The 23,245-nt window shown below is 38.0% G+C and overlaps 2 protein-coding genes across 5 annotated transcripts; both read left to right on the plus strand.

Moving 5' to 3' along the window:
• The first annotated feature begins 1,397 nt into the window (after nucleotides 1-1,397).
• LOC147854050 (FACT complex subunit SSRP1-like) lies at nucleotides 1,398-7,768 on the plus strand. Of its 2 annotated transcripts, none has more exons than XM_087332514.1 (16): nucleotides 1,398-1,517; nucleotides 2,536-2,721; nucleotides 2,809-2,914; nucleotides 3,059-3,195; nucleotides 3,288-3,371; nucleotides 3,501-3,595; nucleotides 3,779-3,887; nucleotides 4,091-4,177; nucleotides 4,277-4,369; nucleotides 4,449-4,646; nucleotides 5,128-5,282; nucleotides 5,413-5,566; nucleotides 5,680-5,778; nucleotides 5,864-6,040; nucleotides 6,861-6,939; nucleotides 7,422-7,768. In XM_087332514.1, exons 1-16 carry the CDS (start codon nucleotides 1,458-1,460, stop codon nucleotides 7,556-7,558), a joined length of 1,956 nt encoding a protein of 651 aa, XP_087188640.1. In that variant the 5' UTR covers nucleotides 1,398-1,457; the 3' UTR covers nucleotides 7,559-7,768. The 2 variants fall into 2 exon arrangements, with proteins under 2 accessions (XP_087188640.1, XP_087188641.1); XM_087332515.1 differs by having other exon boundaries at nucleotides 5,867-6,040.
• A 6,178-nt stretch (nucleotides 7,769-13,946) lies between these two features.
• Nucleotides 13,947-17,694, plus strand: LOC147854051 (uncharacterized). Of its 3 annotated transcripts, XM_087332155.1 has the most exons (3): nucleotides 13,947-16,471; nucleotides 16,840-16,963; nucleotides 17,147-17,694. In XM_087332155.1, exon 1 carries the CDS (start codon nucleotides 13,981-13,983, stop codon nucleotides 15,964-15,966), a length of 1,986 nt encoding a protein of 661 aa, XP_087188281.1. In that variant the 5' UTR covers nucleotides 13,947-13,980; the 3' UTR covers nucleotides 15,967-16,471; nucleotides 16,840-16,963; nucleotides 17,147-17,694. The 3 variants fall into 3 exon arrangements, 2 of the variants coding, with proteins under 2 accessions (XP_087188281.1, XP_087188280.1); XM_087332154.1 differs by having other exon boundaries at nucleotides 16,840-17,694; XR_015531168.1 differs by lacking the exon at nucleotides 13,947-16,471 and adding an exon at nucleotides 16,482-16,634 and having other exon boundaries at nucleotides 16,840-17,694.
• Nucleotides 17,695-23,245: the final 5,551 nt, after the last annotated feature.

Here is a 23,245-nt window from a genome sequence, read left to right on the forward strand (position 1 = left end):
TCGACAACATTGATATTGAGCCTATCAAATAATTTTTGTAAGGAATAGATTTTGATTTAACATATTTATAGATTTAGCTCCTTTATTATTAGACCCAATTTTTTTGAAATGGGGCATCCTTGTCACATGCTCTAGAGGATGTTTCTTCATCCCATTCACCACAACTAAATCAATGAATAATAAATGTCTCCCACTTCAACTTAAAACAAAGTCGTTTCATACCATGTGTACTCACACACTTTATTCATTTAAAAGGGATCATAAAAATGCATGCTTACGATCCATTGTAACCGAGACGAGGCATTCATGTTTCAATAAAACAGGATAGTCCCCTATGGGGGAACCTTACATGCACTAACCGTTTATTAAAAAACATAGTAACTCTATCCAACATATCACTTTGATGTTCAGGAAAACGGAATATGACATCATAAAATGCTCATGGGCTGCGTATATATTTTCAACACAATTTGGTGATAAGATTATGTTCAACCATTGTTTTATTTAGTTTATGAATGAGAGTTTACTAGTGAAAATTAATATAACCACATGATCATATAAGACATAGAAAGACTATAAAATCACATTAGCATCAACTTCCACGTCATGCACATCCTCATTTAATGCATTCTTTTTCGTCATTCTCATTTTCCTCCACAACATCAGAGAACAAGGTTCCTCAATACCTGTAAGTTTCTTAAAGCTCCTGAATTCTTCACTTGTACAATTACATCTCAATGTGCTTATCCACATCGCAATCTGTGCTTAAGATTTATGCACATGGTGTCAAAGTGTCAAATTGGGCTTAGCCCTAGGTTGCCTATCCTTTATTCTTGTTGCCGCATTAGATCATCCATCAAATACTCGTTTACAAACTCTAGTTGTGATATACGTTCATGTTTTTATGGTGTTTGTCAGCCCTTGCAAGCATTGGTTCGGATGCTATACTTTTGTCTGCATCGTGTAATGATATTACAAATTGGGCATTGTCAGTTTATCACGATAAACATCATTGGCCGCCCATAGTTGCATACTTCTTCTCTAGAGCAGCTTCGAGCATCCAATCATCACAAAAAGTAGATCGAGTCGCTATTGGAACTGCGAGCGAGACAACACTTAACAAGACATAACGTTACCTCAGTTCATCATAATGGCATATAACATTAGCTTTTGGAACTCTAGAGAAGAGAGAAGCACATACATACATACATACATACATATTTCTTATGGAGACCGTATATACGAATACGTATACATACATACATACACGTACGTATATACTAAATTTGGAGAGCGCGGGAAGCTCCTCCCCCTCCATCGCTCCTTCTCCAATTTTCAGCTTCCTGCCCACCTGCCTCTGTTTTTCTGTTTCTGATCCTCTCTTTAGGGTTTTTGTTACGTAAATAAATACATAGATAGACAGAGATTACTCCACCCCGAAACACACACAGAGCCCCATGGCGTCTGATAACGTTCGTCTGTTTGGGAACATCATGCTCGGTGGCCGAGGAGGAATGGTACGTCCCCTGGAAGTCTTTGATTTTTAATTTCTTTTAGGTTTTTTTTTATCTTCAAACACCTAGAAGATCTGTTTTTTTGTTCTTCTAGGTATTTTTTGTTTTGTTTAAGTTCTAGGACCTCTGCCTTTAGTCATTTTAGAGTCTTTGTCAAATACATAGGAGCTCCAATTTTAGTTCTTTTTAAGTTTTTTTTTTTCTCCAAAGCTCTGATTTGTATCTCAACAAATCTTTGTAATCTAGAGCTTAATTTCATGTCCAATTCCTTTTTTTAATCAAGATTTTGTTGTTGTTTCAAATTCCAGCGCTGTTTGTCATATAATATATATTTTTTCTACATTTTCAAGCTCTGTTTCTTAGTTCATTTTTCTCAGTAGTATGTCATCCAAAATTCGCCTTTATTTTCTTGATTCCCAACCGAGGATTATAACATATTGATATTTCTTTCAGTTTTTTAATTCTGATATTCTAAGAGTCTTGCTCTATTTTCTTTTAAAAGGCTTGCACCAATGAAGTTTCAAAATTGTGACATACATCCTCGATACTACATAATTATCCTACATTGTACATAATACATACTTAATGTGCTTGTATATGTTCTTCTATTAATTACATCTTTTTGCATCCGTGATATTTCATCAACTTCATTTTACAAATAAATGATTGAGAAGACTTGAACTTTCATGCCAAAAATCCAAAGTATCTCTTGTTCTAAGCTCAAAACGGGGTTTTCAAGCATTTGATAAATGATTTTTAATATTTAAATGTTTGGCTTTGAGCGTAGAATGTTCGTTTATTTTGAGCCCTTACATCTTTTATTTGGCTAATTGCATATTGTGGGCCAATTGAAGAACCTTTGAGAAACCTTCAGTTTCTATAAGCAATCCAAGAAATCTCTTGCATTAAGTACAACATGAAGCTTTCAACTTTATGGTCTAAAATCTTTATGTGATGTTTTTTGGGGTTTGAGATTTACTGTAGTTAGAGGACATTTACATATTTGGTGGATATATAACAGAACATGGGCCAATTGAAGATACACCCAGGTGGATTTCTATGGAAAAAATCCGGTGGTGGTAAGGTTGTAGAGGTCTCTCAAAGAGATGTGTCTAGTCTGAGCTGGATGCGAATACCAAGAGGCTATCAGTTGGGAGTGCGGTTGAAAGCGGGTTCAAATGTCAAATTTAATGGCTTCAAAGAGCAAGTATAAGTTGAATATATTTTCGAATCTTTTTGCTTTGATGGCATCACCACTCCTTGTCAAATTACTATATTGATTACTCTATTGTAGGATATTTTGAGTTTATCGGGTTTCATGTCTACGAACATGGGTGTTACACCACAAGATAAACCATTATCAGTGAGTGGAAGAAATTGGGGTGATGCTGACTTAGATGGTATGTTGGATGAGGTTCCTATGATATCTAATGACTTAAAGTTTTCTGAATGTTTATAGAAGGCACATGATATATGTATGTATGTATATAAGGGATGACAACAGCTCTTTTCTAAATGTTAATTCGATGTCGGGAAATGGACAGGAAATATGCTATCATTTGCAGTTGATGGAAAACAAGCATTCGAAGTATCTCTTGCCGATGTTTCACAGTCACAACTACAGGGTAAAAATGATGTCTTGTTGGAGTTTCATGTGGATGATACTGCTGGTGCAAATGAGGTTTGTATAGAAAAAAAGACAGTCTAGTTGGACTTAATAATTATGACTAAGTTGGGGAATCTTAAAGGAACTGTATTTTTGTCTCTTACCAGAAAGATTGCTTAATGGAAATGAGCTTCCATGTACCTAATACCAATACCAGCTTTCTAGGGGACGAGAATAATCCTCCTGCCCAGGTAATGCAATTTGTTCATGGTCAATATGTTATATATTTTGATGCGCGGTTTCGTAAATTTAGAGCAGTTCACCCACAGATATTTTATTTTGCTTCTTATTACCACATTTCTTTTAATCCTGTTTGTTAGGTGTTCCATGAAAAAATCCTATCAATGGCAGATGTAGGATCTTCAACTGCAGAAGCTGTGGCATTGTTCAAGGAAGTGACTATTTTGACCCCTAGGTAATCCAAATGGTATTTTATTCTTTGCTGCATGCTATTCTGCACATGTATGATGTCATCATGCATATCATGTGGATGTATGTATGTATATATTCATAGATGTGTGTGTATGTGTCATACACTTAAGCATTTGTATGTATTTCTTTTTGAGATAGAACTTAAAGGACTCTTTTTGTTTTGCAGGGGTCGGTATAGTGTTGAACTACACTTTTCTTTTCTGCGTATGCAGGGACAAGCTAATGATTTCAAAATTCAATATAGCAGTGTTGTTCGACTCTTTGTATTGCCAAAGGTAGATATTGCCCCAATGCTTGTAAGGTTATGGCAACCTTTAAGAAATTTGGAAAATGAAGGAATCATATATCTTGTACCTATTTTGAAAACAAAACTCAAGTTTGCTATATTTGTTTTGTTTATCTATCAACTTGTTTCTCAGATCTTGAAATTTGGTCCATGTGTATCTCTCAGTAAAATGACTTTCTTCTTGTATTGCAGTCACATCAACCACATACCTTTGTGGTTATCACATTAGATCCACCAATTCGTAAGGGACAAACATTTTATCCACACATAGTGCTTCAGGTAATTATGTATGTTACATCCCATAATGAGCATTTAGTTTGAGGCATACATTACTACCAAGGGAGTTTCTTTATATTGCCTGGTTTCATGCTATAACAGTTTCCTACGGAAGAGACTATTGAGTGTGACCTAACAATAAGTGAAGATCTGCTTAACTCAAAGTACAAGGATCGGCTTCGAGCATCATATAAGGTAGTGTATTATATCATGTTTCAGTGAATGGTAATTTAAACTGTAAGCATCAATATTATTAATAACATTTATGTGGCAGGGGTTGGCATTTGAGGTTTTTGCTCAAATATTGAATGCCCTTTCTGGAGCAAAGGTTACTCGTCCTGGCAAATTCAGGAGTAGTCAAGATGGGTATGCTGTTAGGTCATCCCTCAAAGCTGAAGATGGAGTTTTGTATCCATTGGAGAAAGGGTTTTTCTTTCTCCCAAAGCCACCCACACTTATACTTCATGATGAGGTTTGTTGTGAAAAAGTGGTTTATTTTGTTAACATCTACCTAAAGTTGAAATCTAGGTTCTGCATCGCTTATAATAAAATTGAGTTCTGTATTGTGAATGTATGAGCATTAGATCACGTGATCAACTTACAAGTGCTTTGGCTATGAATTTGTCATGCAATACGCATATGGCCATTATTTTTGTTTAGTTATAAAAAAATTGGGTATGCAAGTTAAAAATATGTGAAACTCATATATACATTACAAGGTTGTCATCACAACTTGCACCATATGTTTGCATAGAACAGCACATGCACAAACACAGTGTTATGGGTATATATGTATGCGTAAGTTGACACATATAGGAGTTTTGCATTTAATATCTTGTGTAGAACTTATAAATGTTTTAGAATACCTTCTATGCATATATGTCAGAGGATTTGTAAATGCATGTGTGTTGAGAGAGGAGTTTCTTATCTGAAAGTGGGTGTATGTGCTGCAGATCGACTATGTTGAATTTGAGAGACATGGGGCAGGTGGTGCAAGTGGCATGTCTTCTCACTATTTTGACTTGATCATTCGTCTTAGAAGTGAGCAAGAGCATCAGTTTCGTAACATTCAGCGCAATGAATATCACAATCTCTTTGATTTCATTAAGTAAGTGCCATGCACATTTGCTTTTGTCTCATAGGCTGCTTTAGCTTTCATATAAGTTGGCATAAAATATCTTTCTTTCTTTCCTCCTAAAAACTCATGAATGATTGTATTTTCTTGTTTAATTGTGTAGCTCAAAGAACTTGAAGATTTTAAATTTAGGAGAGATGCAAGGTCCAAGTGGAGTTGCTGCTGCCTTGGAAGGATCAGATGATGAGACACTTGATCCTCACCTCGAAAGAATCAGGAATGCACGGGATGGTGTTGGAGGTGACAGTGATGAGGAGGTTTGTGTGTCATCATAAATAAGAATGTTTTATATTTTTATTTGTTTTTTTGTAGAGCTAAGGGTGCCTTCGCATGGTTTTGAATATTAATTGATGTTGGTTATCAATGGCAGGATGAAGATTTTGTTGCAGAGAAAGATGATGCAGGCTCTCCCACAGATGAATCATCCGGGGATGAAGGTTCAGATGCTAGTGAGGATGAAGGTGGAGAGGTGAGTAAGAATTCTTGTTATCAAGTGAAGTTTCTCTTTGGTTAACTTTTTGTTTCTTTCGAAATTTATTGCGTTTTCATTTTAGAAGCCTATGAAAGAGAAGAAAAAAGAGCCTTCTGCTCCCAAGGTTGCATTCGGAAAGAAGAAAAAAAGAGAGGATGAAGGTGAGGATGGCAAGAAGAAGAAGAGACGGAAGAAGGATCCTAATGCACCAAAAAGAGCTATGTCATCCTTTATGTATTTCTCCCAATCTGAGAGAGAGGTAAGGAAATGGAAGGACCTGCCGAGATGAAATTATTATTTACCCCAAAATTTTCTTAAAATTTTCCATTTGTTGGGGGAAAAGTAAGTGGGAAGTTATGAGAGTACCATAAATTGTATATAAATTTTAAAGAAAAGGTATATATGTATATTTCCAATTGTTGAGTTTCCTTTCATGCATAAGATACGAAACTAATAAGTATCATAAATCTAGAGGAATTTAGAAGAGAAGATACATATTTATTGGATTCTTCTTTGCTGGGTAAATATTTTCAACAAGTTGAAAATTATGACTGCCATTTATTGAGGGCGTCTTCTTGTTACAAACATTCTGTAAGAGAAGTTTGGAGGAAAATGTTTTTACAATCAGTCTTTTCGCCCGATGATATAAGTTGTGAGAAAAATATAACATAAGCTTAGGAATGTAGCCAAAGAGGGTATATATTTCTTGCAGATTTTGTTCCTTTAACTAAATATTTCCATTGCATGAGTGCAAGAATTTAATAACCAGCATTTTAGCTAGAGGAACCCTTTCCTGCATGCATAAAAAAATTGAAGCCTGAGGTCCTTAAACTTTCAGCTGAATAATAGACCTTTAAATTTTGCATATTGTCTCGTTTTAAATTTGCTTATATATAGATTTTACCACCTTTCATTTCCGAAGTTCTCATTTTTGCAATATTTTCGAATACATGGTAGGGTTTACCACCTTTCATTTCTGAAGTTCTCATTTTTGCAATATTTTCGAATACATGGTAGGTGTTGCAATTTAAGTTTATTTTGACTCTTTTGTTCAATCCTCTCTTTTGGTTGTGGTGTAGGTTTTGAAGAAAACAAATCCAGGATTGGCGTTTAAGGATGTTGGACGGGTTCTAGGGGAGAGATGGAAGAAATTGACAGGTAAAGTGCTTAGTAAAAGTTCGATTTCTTTGTGTTTTATATATGTGAAATATATCTTTTGTTTATTTTGTCATTGGTTTCATTCTTTCCCTTAATTCTACATCTCAAAGTTTCTTTGTAATTTCCAGGAAAGAAGTAACTCTTACATATGTTTTTATTCAAACTAACTTTATAGGGTTTCTTTTGGTTTACAGGCGTTAAATATGTATTTTGTTTTCATTTATTCTCTCTCTTAACCTACATCTCCTTATATATATTTGTATGTGTTTGTGGAAAATAAGAGTGTTGGTGTTTTTTGTTCGATGTTTGTGTCGTGAAAAAAGTACATGTTTTTTATATGTTTCTTGGTAAAAATAACCCCCCAAATTTGGTCTAAGGTTTCTCAATATAAAATAGTTTTATATGTTTCTTGATAAAAACACCCAAAAAATCTGTATGATTTATCTTGTAAATTTGTTTTCTTGGTATGCATTTCTTTACAGAGGAAGAGAAACGGCAATATGACACTCAAGCAAAAGCCGATAAGGTACGGTATAGCCAAGAGATGGCAGACTACAGGGGTGGTAGTGGGGGACAAGCTTCTGGAATCAAGTCTTCAGACGATGATGAATCAGAATAGAACGAAATGTTTTGTGTTTCTATGCATGCTTATGTGAATCATGATGGTGGTATTATTGGATGCTATATATCCATATGTAACCTATTCTGTATGCTTCCCTATGATGAAGAGTTATGTACAGCTTCCCTTTTGAGTTCTTTTTACCGTGTATACATAATGCCATTTTTTCCATCATTTTAAGAAGGGTTTCTTTCCCTTTTTTCCTGTTTACCTTCTATGCACACGGCAACAGAGTGTAGTAGAACTTCGGCTGTAAAGGTGCAAATTTGTGGGAAAAGATCAAAAGAGGAGTTTTTATTTGAGTTTCTCTGGGGAGAAAATGTATAAAGCACATGAAGGGGAGGTTATTATAGTTACTGTTGTTGATGCTGGTGGTGAATCAGTGTCATCAAAAAAATTGCTCTGGTTGAACAATCGTCAACCTCATTCTGTACGATTAAAAACATGATATGTTTATTGTTGTCAGTTTCTTGTTGCCAATAATTCATGCATTTTTGATGGGTGAGGACAAAGTGGATAGTTGCATGAATGGAATTCAGTAGAATCAAACATTCTTCTAATAGGTACTGTGAAAACAGAGTTATTTTATGGCTTGGATTATTGTGGTTTCTTGTTCATCTTCTATCAAACAGTTTTCTTTTAAAGCACAATGCCTTCTAACCTTGTAGAGGCTTCAAAAAACTTATCGAATTAAAATCCCTCATATCATTATGCATCATTAAACCTGCTTTTCATTAAGTTTTGTTCGCCACCATTGGAGCTTTGTAAGAAGCTAGCTATGGAGTCTTGAACCAATCAGTCAAATTGTTTTATTTGGGTTTTGCCTTGTAGTATTAGTATGCTATTTTATTTTGCATTTCTCCCAGCAAATGTCATTTATCATTAAAGCTTGCAGTTATGACTGCATGGATTGAATCTGCTGCTGGTCTTTCTTTGATAATGCCATGAGGTTTGGTTGAAGTAAGTCAGATTCTGTGTTCTTGAGGACTATCTACTATTTGACTACTACAAAAACCGTCTATTAACTTGAGAGGTTAATGAGAGGCCCCTACTTCACATGTACTCTAGGAGAAGGGTTAGGATTCCACGAGTAACATTGCAAGAGATACAAGAGATCTATTAAACAATAAACATAATTTTAGGTTTAGGTGATGAAAATTTCCTATTTTCAAGGTGGTGGTTACAATCATTTGCCCTTTAGGTGCTTTTATATAGGTCTTGGTGGGTTGCTATCTTGTCATTACAACTTTAATGATATATTCATTTGTTTGTCAATGGCTATTTGGCAATTTCATACTTGTTGGATGGCCAATAAAATCATCACATAGCATACATAGCGAGGACAACTTGGGAGATGACAAGTTCAAGAAGAGGGTTGACAAGACAAATGCATTCATCAAATTTAGGGGATATTCAATACCATAGTCCTATTTGTATAATCCATCATCAATGCATAGCATGAAGAGTTATGGAGCTAAATAAAGTTGAGTGATGAGTTCTTTGTTAATGATTTGTCGTGTCATGGTTGAACTCTTGTCCTTCCTTGGATTCTAGAGAGAGAGAGAGAGGATTATTTCGGTTGGGTGTTGTAGACTTGGGAGATATGGTTGATAATGAATCTCAAAGGTTATAGGAATTTGAAGATGCTAAACGATGGTTTTGTATTCTCACAAATTATGGATTTATTTGGGGGAAATTAGAAGATATACCATTGTCGCATGATTTTTGATGAAAATAAATGGTGTGTATTGGGTAGATTGGTAGTTGAAGAATAATAGTACTCACTTGTTACAAACACACTACAAGTATTTAGTATCATCACAAAATGGTATCATTATGTTGGCCATGACCTAAAACATAAAAGGTGTGGAATGTGTGTGAGTCAAATGCAAGGTGGCGGCAAATATTGCAACGTAGTTTGCATTTGCATTTGCATTTCATACAAAGATATTCATATGGAGAGTCTGATTGGTGGGATACCATTAGGTTTAGGCTTAAAAAGACTATAGGAACTAGGATTTAGCAGGTGTTTCTTTCACACCATTCCATCGGAGGACAATACACATAGGTTCATTAAATGTTCAATATCATGTATAATTTTAGAAGTACTTATATGATATTTGGCAAAATTTAACCCGTTGTTATTTGAGGCCTCAACAATGGGTTTTTGCCTAGTATGTTCATAGTCTAAATCATAGTATGAACCATACGTATCGTACGTGCATTCGCATTCGCATTCACTTTCGTGAATGTTTCAATCATTTGAGTATGGTAAACACACTCAAAGAATGGTAAATACCATACTTTTGGATTAACTATTTATTATGAGGTAAATAAACCTAAAAAAAGGAAAAAAACAAAAAAATACTTAAAAAAGGGGAAAAAACAAAAAAAAAACACAAGAATGTTTGAATAACATTTGCATTCGTTTTCCAATATAGGAAAACAAATGTTATGCTAGACGAACACGAATTTTACGTACTATGGTCTAAATGATGAGTTGAAGATATTTGTTCCGATTTTTACGATATTGGGGACTGTAGGCAATTGGAATATGCATAATGCTTTCTTGTTTGATAACAGACATGAGGTGAAAACCTATGTGAAGGAATTGAAAGGCAATCTCATGATAGCTGGACCTTATACGCGAGCAGGGGAGTCCGGTGCACCCCCCCAACTTTCGCCTCATCTGTGTGATGAGTCAGTCGGCCTTGCATTGTCAGAGGAGGATAGGGCTACTGTTTTGGCTGAGGTAAGTAGATTGGAAGTTTTTTCATTGGTCGTGCAGGTTCAGGGCTCGCGAATGAATAGATCGGAACTCCGTCATACATTGTACACTGCTTTCTCGGAGGAAGCGGATAGCATTCTCGACATTCAATTCATGTCTCGCGGATGTTATCATGTGGAATTCGCGACTGAGGAGTCCGTTAACAAGCTATTAATGATTAAGGAGGCAGGAGTCGAAGGTGCGTGGGTATCCTTTCATAAATGGTCGCACAATGTTAAAATAGATGACATATTGCAGGATCAAGAGGCTAGCATGGTTTTCACCGCAATATTTCCCGGTTTGAGGAAGGAGTGGAGGAATGTATTGCCTTGCATTGGGGCCTTGCTAGGTAAGGTGATTGCCACGCGTGATGGACAGGCACATGGGACAGATAGAATGGGAGGGGTACCAGCTGTTAGGTTGATCGCACCAAGATCCGTTCGTCTACCGGCAACTATATCCTTACCAAATTTACTTTTAAACAAACCACCGGTTGTGCAAAACGTATATTATCAAGGACTGCCTGATCAATGTTTTTTGTGTCGTCAATTTGGTCATTTAGGTCGAGATTGTCAGAAGCGTCGTACGTACAAGGAGGCCCAACCACCGAATCGACCAGATGTTAATTATGATGGCTGGTTTACAGTTTCTAATAAACATGTTTTTAAACCGTCTAAGACGACGGTTAATCCAATGTTAGTACTTGAAGCTAATCCGTATCAGTCTTTGCAGGAGGTGGAAAAAGACGCGGGGATTAATACAAAGGAGATGGGGTTTGTCATTCCAAACTTCACAAAAGAGGAGCGGGTGGAACAAAAGTCGCAAGACATAATTTTGAAGGAGGTGGAAAAGGATGCGAGTAATGTTAAAATGGTACAACCTACGGTGGCACAAAAGTCCAAGAACGTCATTGAACAGGTACAACCTTTGGAATTGGTTAATAAAGTTAATAATCAACTAAATAAGGGTAAACAACAGGTTGTTGATCATGTACAACATTTGGATAAGCCTTTAAGCCTGTCTGATTTTCAACAAACTGAAGTGGGTAAGCTAGACATTGCCGAGGTTGACATGAATTGTGTAGTTGCCTTCACTGGAGTAGATAGGTCTACTGATAGGGTAGATAAACACATGCCAGTGCGGTCACATAAGTTGATAGGGAAAGACATATGGTCTAATAGAAGACAATTACGAGCCTCAGAGGATGGAAGAAAGGGTAGAGATGTTGCACTCGCCGAAAGGAGAATAGGGGGAAAAAATATGAATGATGGATAGGTTAAATATTATATCATGGAATGTTTGAGGTTTAGGAGGTAGTAATTGTGGTAAAGTAAGGAGTGTTTTCCGTCGTCAGTTGAAGAAGTCTTGGGTAGGTAGAATTGATGTTCTTTTGATTCAAGAACATCATTTAAATGAACAACGGATTCGGAAATATGGAAATTTGTTGCCAGGTAAATGGAGGCAGCTTTGGGTGCCTGCACTTGGGGTTAATAGGATGAAAGCTGGACTATGTATAGCAATAAACGATACCTGTTTGCTCAATTTTTTACATTATGGAGTCTTGTCCTGTAGTCGAGGTCAATATGCAATTTTTCAAATAGGTTTGAAGAAGTGGGGTTTATTGAATATTTATGCTCCGAATAATGCAAAAGATAGAATGATACTGTGGAAAAGCATAATTTCACAGTTACCCACTGTGGATCATTGGGCAATTGCAGGTGATTTTAATATGGTAGAGGATGTGAGTGATAGGGTAGGAGGAACGTCACAAACAGTGGCTGGTTCAGAATTATATGAATGGGAACGACTGATTTTTGCTTTAGGATTAATGGATGTGTGGCATGTATCTTCCTTTGTAAGGCTACAAGATTCTTTACAGTACTCCAGATCAAATAGAAGTGAGGTTCATACTAATTTGTCTAGGTTAGATAGATTTTATGCCGATAAGTTTATATGGGACAAAGGAGGCTCCATTGGAATTTTACCTTCATTTTCCTTTTCTGATCATGCACCTCTTCGTATAATTATAGTTCTACAGGAACAATATAAAACTTCTAGGTTTCGAATTCCGAATCATGTGTTTCTGCGACAAGATTGTGTTTGTATTGTACATAATATTTGGAATAAGTATGTCTATTCGTAGGATTGTGCATTATCCAGTGTTCAAAATGCTATTAGGGAAATACAACAATTTTTCCACTATAAGGCCAAACAAGTAGTTCACTCATCTTTCACAAAAATAGGAAGACTTCGTAGGGGATTGAGGTCCTTACAACATTTGCAAGAGAAAAGGCCGTATTCGACTTATATAAGGTCTAGGGTGATACAAGTAGGAAACCAAATATTAGAATTACAAAAGGTTTCCGCAGAATTTACTTACCATAATATAGCATCTGAATGGGCAGAGTCAGGAGATAAAGTAAATAAAATGTTTTTTAAAATGCATAATTTCCATAAGTCTACGGCTAGGATTTCCCAGTTAAAATGTCCAGATGGCTCTTTCACCAATGATGCTAGTCAGATGCGGCAAATAGCCTCTGAATATTATGATAATTTGTTGAAGGCTCAATCCTTTTCTATTGGCGATTTAGCTAAAAGAGATATTATATGGTCCAGAATTCAACATAAAGTGCCTGTTCAACTTTCCGAACGTCTTTTGCAACCACTAAGTCCTCAAGAGGTTTTTAAAGCAGCAAAGTCCTTAGCAAAAGATGTTTGTCCTGGGTTGGATGGGTTGAGTGTCCAATGGTATTTACAATATTGGGATTTGATAGGTGAGGGACTAACTAGAGCTTATCAACAGGTTTTAGATTCGGGATATATGCCCCAAGAATGGAATGATGGTTTAATCTATATGATTCCCAAAGCCGGTGGTCAGTTAGAGGAGCTTCGGCATTGGAGGCCAATTACTTTGTTAAACATTATTTATAAGATATTAGCCAAAACGTTAGCTAAACGTTTACAACCTTATCTTTCTGAACTGATTCATGATTCTCAGACAGGTTTTATACAAGAGCGAAGTATTTTTGATAATATTATTCTTTTTTGGGAGATGGTAGCTTTTGCTGAAGGACAGAATCAAGAGTTGGCAGTGTTATTTCTGGATTTCGAAAAAGCTTATGACAGAGTTGACTGGAATTTCATGGAGGGGACTTTGCTTAAGATGGGTTTTCCAAACAATTGGATACGGGGAGTTTCAGCATTATATCGTAATGCACATAGTTCGGTTTTATTTGCAGGGGATATTGGTAGGCGTTTCTCTATTTCAAGATCAGTAAGACAAGGATGTCCACTTGCTCCTTTTTTGTTTTTATTAGTATCTGAAGCGTTTTCTGTATATTTAAATTCTCAGCAGGTTAATATAAAAGGTCTAGCATTGCCATTTGCATATGCTAGCGTTGATAGTGAGTTTGCTGATGATACAGCTCTTTATATTCATGCCTCACAATTTAATTTGGTGCAGGTTCAAAAAGCTGTGGATGACTTCGCAGATGCATCGGGTGCAGTGATCAATTGGGATAAGTCATCAGGTTTTTGGGTGGCTTCGGGAAACCCTCCAGTTAACGCGCCTAGCACAGGTTTCTCGTGGATTCCGAAAGGACAGTCCATTACGTATCTAGGATGTAGAGTAGGGTTAGGAATAAAGGTAGATGATATGATTGCGCCCTTATTGGTAAGATTAAGAAATAAGCTAATATATTGGAAGAAGGAAAGGTTATCCTTAGCTGGACGTGTAGTTGTTGCTAATTCTGTGCTTTTATCATCTGTTTGGTATATAGCCTCTACATGGTTGTTTTCTAGGTCCATTATGCTTAGAGTTCAACGTCTAGTACGGAATTTTATTTGGGGAAATGATACGGTACACAATACTATAGCAAAGGTAGCTTGGTCGGTTCTTATACAACCCAAACATAAAGGAGGTTTAGGTTTGATTGATCCTTTCATGCAAAGTAAAGCATTACTTGTTAAACATGTTGTTAGGTGTTTATTGCCTGGACAAGAGTTATGGAAAAAGTTTTGGATGTGTCATTTATATAAATTAAAACCATCGGTTGGTGGTAATTGGCGTGATAGTCTTAGATGGTTCTTTAATTCAGATTTTCCGCTGTCTAAATCGACAGTTGGGTCCTTTAGTTTTTTTAATGGCATTCTAAGGGCATGGGAAAGTATTCGTCGAGCGCTGGTTTTTTTGCCACCAAAAACATATCATCAATTAATGCGTCAGCCGTTGTTATGGAATCCTTTGTTTACTGATGAAGCGGCATGTGTCTTAGGTTTACGACCTAGGTTATCTTGGGCTGCAATGGATAACGGACCAGCTCGTACGGTTGCGGATTGGATTGCTTTCTTGCAGACTTCAGTGCAAGACCAAAAGAGTAAGGTGTCTAATTTCAGAGGGGCAAACATTATGATAACTCAAGTGTCAACGGTGTATCAGGTAACATTACCAACTTTGAGTTTTGGTCATTGTTTGAATTGGTATGGTATGTTTTCGAGATTAAATATACTAATAGGAGCTCGTCTGTATACTCAAAATGGTAGCCTTTACTTTTATGAAGTTTGCGATAATGGTAGGTTGTTGGTAGTGGAGGAGGAGTCTTCAATTGTGTCTTCTGCCAGGCAGCTGCCAGTGAGAGTAATAGCTAGGTTGGGAAAAAAGATATTTATAGATCCTAATCCACTAATTGCTAAGTATTCATCTCATATATGGGTTTTAAATTCTAGACCAATTGTTGATTTGCAGTGGGATCCATTAGATTATGGTTGGAAGTTACCAATGTCTGATAGTACGCAAGAGAAAGTTCTTCCATTTTTTGCATATTCTGTGTCACTGGGTAGGAAGTTTTTGTTAAATGAGATAGAGTCAATTCCGGCAGGAAAAAAATATTGGGAGGAAGGTAATGTCTCATCTACATATATGTTGAAGTTTTGGAAACACCTTTGGTCGCTTAAATGTATGAACAAGGTATTGCACTTTCGATGGTTAATGATTCATTATGCATTGCCAGTAGGAGCTTTATTGAGGGGAACAATACCTGATCGATCATGTGGTAGGTGTGGCTGGGCATATGAGACATTACATCATGCTTTTTGGGAATGTGTTACGGCCAAATGTTTTTGGGCTCGTATTCTTAGGCTTTTAAGTCGTAAGTATAGGGCTACTAAATTCACGTGGGGTACAATCTTTTGGGGTACGTTGGATCAAGAAACTGTTTTTTATCATTATCATAATTCATCATTGACTTTACATGTGAAAAGTTTTCAGGTGTACGTTACGAATAGCTCCTTGCAGGGAGTCAAGTTCTTTTCTAGGTGTTATGTTTGGAACTTTATTTCCTCGTTGGCCTTATGGATTATTTGGAAAGCAAGGTGTTCTAAAATATATAATGATGAAGATACTAATGTTGTGGATCAAGTTAAATCTTTCTGGGAATTATTGGTAAATATAGTTAAAGGTGAATATGATAGCTATAAGGGTTGTGGAAATGGGCCTAACCGGAAAAGAAAGCGACTTAGAAGAGTCTGGTCAACCATTCCTATTTTTTTGGATGCAACAGGGGAAGATGTAAAGTGGAATTATGTTCCACCTCGATGGTTGTTTCCGCCACCAGCGCCATTTATATTGAACACAGCCGTTTAGGATGAGTGCGTGAGGAAAGTGTAAACTGTTTTTGTGTTGTAAATACAGGTTTTCCACGGACATTGGCAACAAGCTAATCGACGAGAGGGCTGATGTGGAAAGAAGGAAGAATGTGTAAGAGAAAAGGATGGGGTATGGTGGCGGGGTCATAGTCGACAATCGTGAGTGGGTGGGGAATTTTTACACTAATTTTTGTTTTTAATACAGGTTTTTCGTCAACAGTGCAAGATGTTAATCGGCAAGAGGGCTGACGTGGACTGAATGAAGAATTTCTTGTTTTGTGATAAGGATGAGGGAAGATGGCGGGGGGGTCGAAGCCGTCTATCATGAGTGAGGAAACTTTGAGATTAACTGTTTTGTTATTGATATAGGTTTTTTCGTGGACATTGGTCATGACGATAATTGGCTAGACGGTTGATGTGGATTGAACGAAGAAATTTTCTGTGTGAAAGTGATAAGGTTGAGTGAAGATGGTGGGGAGGGTGAAGCCGACTATAACGAGTGGGTGAGAAAATGTTTACACTACTTTTGTGTTGATCAATACAGGATATGCGTGGACATTGCCACCGTGTTAATTGGTGAGATGGCTGATGTCGACTGTATGAAGAATTTCTGTGTTAAGGATGAGTGAAGATGGTGGGGAGGGTGAAGCCGACTATAACGAGTGGGTGAGGAAATGTTTACATTAATTTTGTGTTGATCAATACAGGATATGCGTGGACATTGCCACCGTGGTATTTGGTGAGATGGCTGATGTCGACTGAATGAAGAATTATTGTGTTAAGGATGAGTGAAGATGGTGGGGAGGGTCGAAGCCAATGTGCAGGAGTGGGTGAGGACATGTTTTAACCTAAGTTTTTGTTGATTATACAGGATATGCGTGGACATTGGAACCAGGTTAATCGGTGAGATGGCTGATGTCGACTAAAGGAAGAAATATTTGTGGTGAGGATGAGTGAAGATGGTGGGGAGGGTCGAAGCCAATCATCACGAGTGGGTGAGGAATTTTTAGACGGATTTTATTCTTATCACAGATTTTTGGGGTTTTTGGGCAATGACGTTAATCGGAGACATGACTGATGTGGGTTAAATGAAGAATGGTTGTGATGAGATTATGGTCTAATCAATGTATGGCTGTTCTGAGTTGGTAGAGATTATCATGGTTGCTTCAAAGTGACAGGTGCTGCAGGGACTGTTTTGGTGTTGTGTTTTCAACGGCAACAGCCGAGGAAGGTTCAATCTTGCATGGGAAAAGACAGACAAAGATACAAGAGGTTGGACAGATTTATGAGCTTGGAAAGTCAGCTTGAAGAAGACTACGGCCAAGAAGTAGCAGATTACCTCAATGGCTTGATTGGAGAGAGCAGTTTTGTATTACCTAAGTGGTACAAAAGGACATTCACAAGGGAAAATTAAAGGCCAAGGAACGGGAACAGCTATTGGACAACCAGGTGATGGTGAACAACTTTAGTACATGCGGAACCAAATGCAAACATGGAGTTTTTAGACTACTAGCCATGATTACCACCAAGATATGTATTCACTTGGACCGCAGGAATTTGTTTATAGGTTGAATATGGGTATACTAAAGAGCTTTAGTATATGTGGAATCACATTCAGCCAATGTTGGCTGCAACATGATGTTTTTAGAGGCCATAACAAATGCCATCATTATTTGGTCCCTTTTTTTACGATATATACTTATGGAGTGGAAACTATTATGTACAATTTGTACATTGCCTTTGGCATTGTTAATTTTAATACCAATGGAGCATATTTTTTATGGAAAAAAAAAAGGCAATCTCATGTGGAATTTTTGAATGTTAGAGCATGTGGGGGATCATTCCCTCGAGTGCAGAACATTCAAGTTTTCTAATGGCTTTACACGACATTTGTTCCTCTCCCTACAAGTAGGTAGGATAGGTAGAGAAGAAGACTAAGAAGTTTGTAACAAGGGGGTTTTACATTCAATTAATGAAATTGTGTTTGTTTTTACTAAGACATAGAGAGAGAAACAGAGAGAGAGAGAGAGAGAGAGAGAGAGAGAGAGAGAGCCCAGATGGATGTAGCCCAATGGAGACTCGATGGTCATGGGTTCAACCCCTACATTCCACAATGACATCTAGTGAAATAAGAATAGAGTGATAGAGAGGTGAGAAAATTGGGTTTCGAACAAAGAGAGAAAAAATGAGGGGTAATTCCAAAAATTAGTGAAACTTGTGGCCACCAACCCAAAGCTTTCTTCAAAAATAGTTATGTGAAGAAGAAGGAAAGAAAGAATATAGAATTTAGAATAATAGAGAGGTGAGAAAGTTGGGTTTCAAACAAAGAGAGAGAGAGAGAGATATTAACATCTTCTAAGGCCGAAATTGGTCCATGAGACAAATGGTTTACAACAAAAAATGGGATATTGACCCATTCATCAAAAGTAAAAAAGAAGAAGAAGAAGAAGATAAAATTAGAGTTTTAAGCTAAATAGTTCAAGTTAAATAACAAACATGTTCTATATAAAAAACATTTTCTACAATGAAAATGATGTTATACTAGGGCTAATTTCATTTCCATCCAAGTCTCTCGAAGAGAAGCGGGAGGTCAAAGGTTTTCGATGTGGATGTGGCCCGTGGTCCCAATGTAAAAGGTGCCCCAACCATAGCTTCTAGTCGACGTAGCTCACGTTCCCATTATCTTCTTAATCTTCTCTACTCTTTGTCGACTTGTTTTGAAGCCCGACATCCGAGGGCGTTTGGTTGTTCTTTGCATATCGGCTTCCTCAAGAGAGAGGCCGAGTGGCGTAAGTGTATTCACATTCATCGTCTCCCGTTGTTCCTGAAAAATTACACTAGTTACAAGTTGATAAATAGTAAAAGGGTTATGGTTAACACTTTGTAATTTATTCTTCCTATGTTGTTTTAGCTCTAAGATATACCTACCTAGTCTCTTTACATCCATGGTATCTAATAGTTTGGAGAGGTTGGGAGAGGGTCCTAATATGTCTTGGTATTTCGCCCGTATCTCGGCATAAGTTGGGCACTTGCATGTGAAGTGATACTCATCCTCTATCTCTATATGGCATAACCTACATAGCCTTTCCTCTCTAGGGACTCTATTAGCCTAACCATTCTCAATCTCAAGTTGGTGAGATGATATCCTAAGTTGTCCAATGGCCACCCTTAGTGCATTTGATAAGAATGTATCTAAGTATCTTGGTCGTGAAATAAAACCTAACTTAGAGAAGTGCAAGAAGTGTTCCTTATAGTACAACATTTTAGATGGGAGTGACTCTCGTGGGGTGATCCATTTATATTGAGTGTAAATTTGCCATATTTCTTGGTGTATCACTTTATTATGGTCTTCATGAGATATTAGAGTTTGATCAGTCCCATGGTTGTACTTAAGGGGAGGTAGGTTATTAATGTTTATGCCGTTTGCAAGTAACCAACTCAGCACAATACTATACCAAGAGTTCGTGGACGCATGTAGGGATCAGGATGCCTCAAAGGCTCGACGGGATATCCTATCTTATGGCTGGCTATGTATCCGATGAATGAAAACTACCACTTGAAAAAGTGCTTCTACTAACATCGGGGGCAGACTGAACTCTGCTCTAATAATGTCATGTGGTACTGTCGATTTGCTTCGGAGTTGACGTGATAACATCGTCACCAAAGGTCTCTCTAATTGCGTCCACATGAAAGATGGTAGACCTAGAGCCCATACTACTAATGCATACATGAGGGAAGGGGTCACTAATGAGTCGAAGAGTCATCCCTTAGTCCCTAGCTCTTGAAAGTATGCATGGTGGCATTGTCTCTCTAAGAGTGAGAGGGATGCATACCCTCTCGTTAGCCTATCTTTGGCTGCCTGGGTCATTGAGAATTTACCTGAGCGAGCACTAAAAGTGACTCCCAAGTATACATATGATCCAACTACCTCAACTAGTTTATGAGAGAGGATTAGGTGACATTTACTCCTAACTCGGGACGATGTATGAAAGATAAGGACTTTAGTTTTCGCTAGATTCACTACTAGTCCTCGTTGTGTACAAAAGTCATCTAGAGCATTAAAATGCTTTTGTAGATCGTGTTCTGACTCCAAGAGCAAGACAATGTCGTATGTGTAGAGTAAGAGACTAACTTGTGTATCCCCAATAGCTATTCCCTTGCCTCCCTTACGAGCAATAAAATAAGTGATCTCATCAATGTAGATCCCAAAAAGAGTCGGTGATAGGGGGCAACCCTGTTTTACACCAATGGTGCTAGTGAAACAATCGGATAGGTCACATGGGCATCTTATGCACCTAGAGACTTGCTCATATGGGGCATAAATGGCCTAGATCATGCCATTTGGTATCTCCAAGCTCTTAAGTCTATTAAACAGCCTCTCCCTAGGAATTGTGTCAAAGGCTTTGCAGAAGTCCACAAAGCAACAATATAGTTTCTTCTTACGAGCCTTCGTCTGGTCAATTAAGCACCTAAGTGTGAAGATATGGTCAATGGTGGAGAAGGCTCGTCTAAAGCTAGCCTGCTCAGGTGCTCGAAGACTTAATGTTTCCATATAATCGCCGAGCTCCGCTTCCATTACCGCACCATATAGTTTAGCGAGCGTATGACCTATCATAATGGTCCTATATGTATTTGGGTCCATTGGGTTCCCTCCTTTATGTATAGGGGCCACTGTGTTCATGGTCCATTGTGGTGGAAAACCCTCGGCAAGGGCGCGGTTGAAGATTAGAGTGAGAAAGGGGGCTAGGCACTCTCGAGCATATATGATGTGCTCGGCTCACAATCTTGTGTGGTCCATGGATTTCTTATGTTGTAATTTTTTTATGACCTTTGTGACCCTAGAGGTCGTGAAAAGTGTCCCCATGGTATGTCAAGGTGTGGAAGGCATTGGAATGAGTGGTTGGTTCGGGACATGGTAGAGTCTCTCGATATATGTGTGCCAAATATTGGGATCCTCGATGGGTGTTTGTGGTCGCGGTTCCCGTAGTCTCTTCCATGCAAGGGCGCAATCCCTACTCATGAGCATATGGTAGAGTTCCCAATATTGAGATGCTTCTCAAGCTCGTCTTTTACGACGTGTCATCTTGCGCATCTCTTTGCGAGCCTGTACTAAGGAAATAGTACCACTAAGTCATGGCACTTTAAGTTGTCTATACAACTCTCTACAATCCTCATCATACCACTTGTTCTATGGCATAGACCCTATTCTACTATGATTGGAGTGTTTCGTGTATGGGAAGCTACCAATTACTACTGAGTGAAGGATGTGTGTGAGTTCTGTAGTGAGGTTCTCTAAAGGCAAGGTAAAATCAAAAGAGGAGAGATGGGCTTGAACATGTCGGGAGTAGATGTCAATGAGCTCATGCGTGAAATGTATTATGGTGTGATGGTTTGGTTGACTAGAGTTGGTGGCGTGGGAGGTGTCGCATTTTAGCTCAAAGTATAGGAAGCTATGGTCTGCACCAATGGGGCATGGGGCCACCCGGAAGGAGTTAACCATGTGGGTAGCTTCAGGGCGTCTTATTAGGTAATCAACTGTGCTTTCCCCTCCTCCATGTGGGAAACATGTGAGCTCTTCCGAGCCCGACCACTTGGCTAAGCCATTATATATGATCATTTGGTGTGGCGTCAACACCTCTATCCTTTGATGTACGTGTTATGTCTAAGTCTAAAGGGTTGACATTCACCATTTCTAGGTTTCTATCCATCTGAAATATTGTGCATTGTCGGGATTGGGTTCACACATTGAAATCTCCTACAAGGAAGACTTCCCCTTGAGAGGAATATCGGATCATGTCATCCGATAAAGGTTCGTATGAAGAAGGTCCATGTGGCGTTCCTTCATCAACTATACTCGCCTCTCTAGCCATATTATACCGGGATCCTTTCGGGGGGAAGTAACAAACGACGATAAATATTGCCCGATCCTTGCTAGTGAGGACTTTCACCCACATAAAACGGGCTTTTGGGTCTTTCTTTAATATTTCTATCCTATTATGTATCTCTCTCCAAAATAGTATTGCAACGGCTCCAGACCCTCTAGTAGTATGTCGACATGAGGTTTGTTTAAAGACAGATTCCCAAAGAAAACCGTCAACTCGTGGTAGTCCTCGATTTGGACTCTGATGTGTTTCTACTAAAAAAAGTATGTCATATACCTTCAAAATCTCCTCTAGGAGGCCAAAGTGCACCGTTATAGTTCCATAAAGTCATCCTAAGTTTATTGTCTGTCACATGGGCCACACGCCGTCAATTGGCGATGCGATAATTTATTATCACATGTTTGTCTCGGTAAAAAGCATGATGCCCCTCTTTATGAGTTTGTATGACTCGCGGCATACAAGTTTTACGATGCTCAATTTGCATCTTGGTCAGGTCTTCATCGAGGTAGATAGGGTCCCCACCCAATCCTCGAAGAATTGGTCTCTTTTTAAAAAATGCAATTCTAGATTCGGAGTCCTTAAACTAAAGGACCAAAGCTTTTTTCCTAGTGGTGTCACGTCCTACCCTCCAAGTTTTAGTGATTGGTAGGGCTTCGTACCCCCACATTTTCCCTAATGTTTGTGCAACTTCGTCGGGAGATGCCCCTTCCTTGAGCCCAGTAACTCGTACATTTAGGTGTCGAGCTTGACGCATTTTTTTCCTCCTCAAGGGTAGTGTTTACAATATTTTCATCCTTTAGTTCCTTTTTAATATTACGTTTTACTACATCAACCCACCCAGTTTTTGCTAATTCCATATCGCTTTTAACCTCTTCCTTAACCTTTTTGATCTCGTCCTTAATATCCTCTAGGGAAGATATTTCACCATCTTCCCTAGATGTCTCAAGGTCCTTAACTTGTTTCTGAAGGTTCGTGTTGTCTACTTTAAGTTTCGTTATTTCAGCAATAAGCACTTCTTTTTTCTTCTTTATCTTTTTGTTTTTTCAGCTTCAATCTCTTTCACCCATTTTTTTCGATTTTAACTAAACGGTTAAGGACATCTAAAAATTCTTCCTTACTTATAATTTCTTCTTCGTGTGTTTCCTTATGGTTTCGTCTAGAAGTCATGTTGTAATAATTCAAAAGATAAAAGAAAGAAAAAGACAAAAATGACAGGAAAGTTAGCCGAGCATCGGTGCCTTGCTCGCTAGGTACAAGTGTAGAAGCACATTTATACTCTCTCGTTTATCAACAGACAAACCAAAAAAGAGAGGGGTAGTTCCAGAAATTAGTGAAACTTATGGCCACCAAGCTAAAGTTTTCTTCCAAAATAGTTATGTGAAGAAAAGAGGAAGA

The sequence above is a fragment of the Azolla caroliniana genome, unplaced genomic scaffold (genome assembly GCF_043228905.1).
Source record: "Azolla caroliniana isolate FFs.n. ecotype wild unplaced genomic scaffold, voAzoCaro1.0.p SCAF_16, whole genome shotgun sequence".
NCBI classification, from domain to species: domain Eukaryota; kingdom Viridiplantae; phylum Streptophyta; class Polypodiopsida; order Salviniales; family Salviniaceae; genus Azolla; species Azolla caroliniana.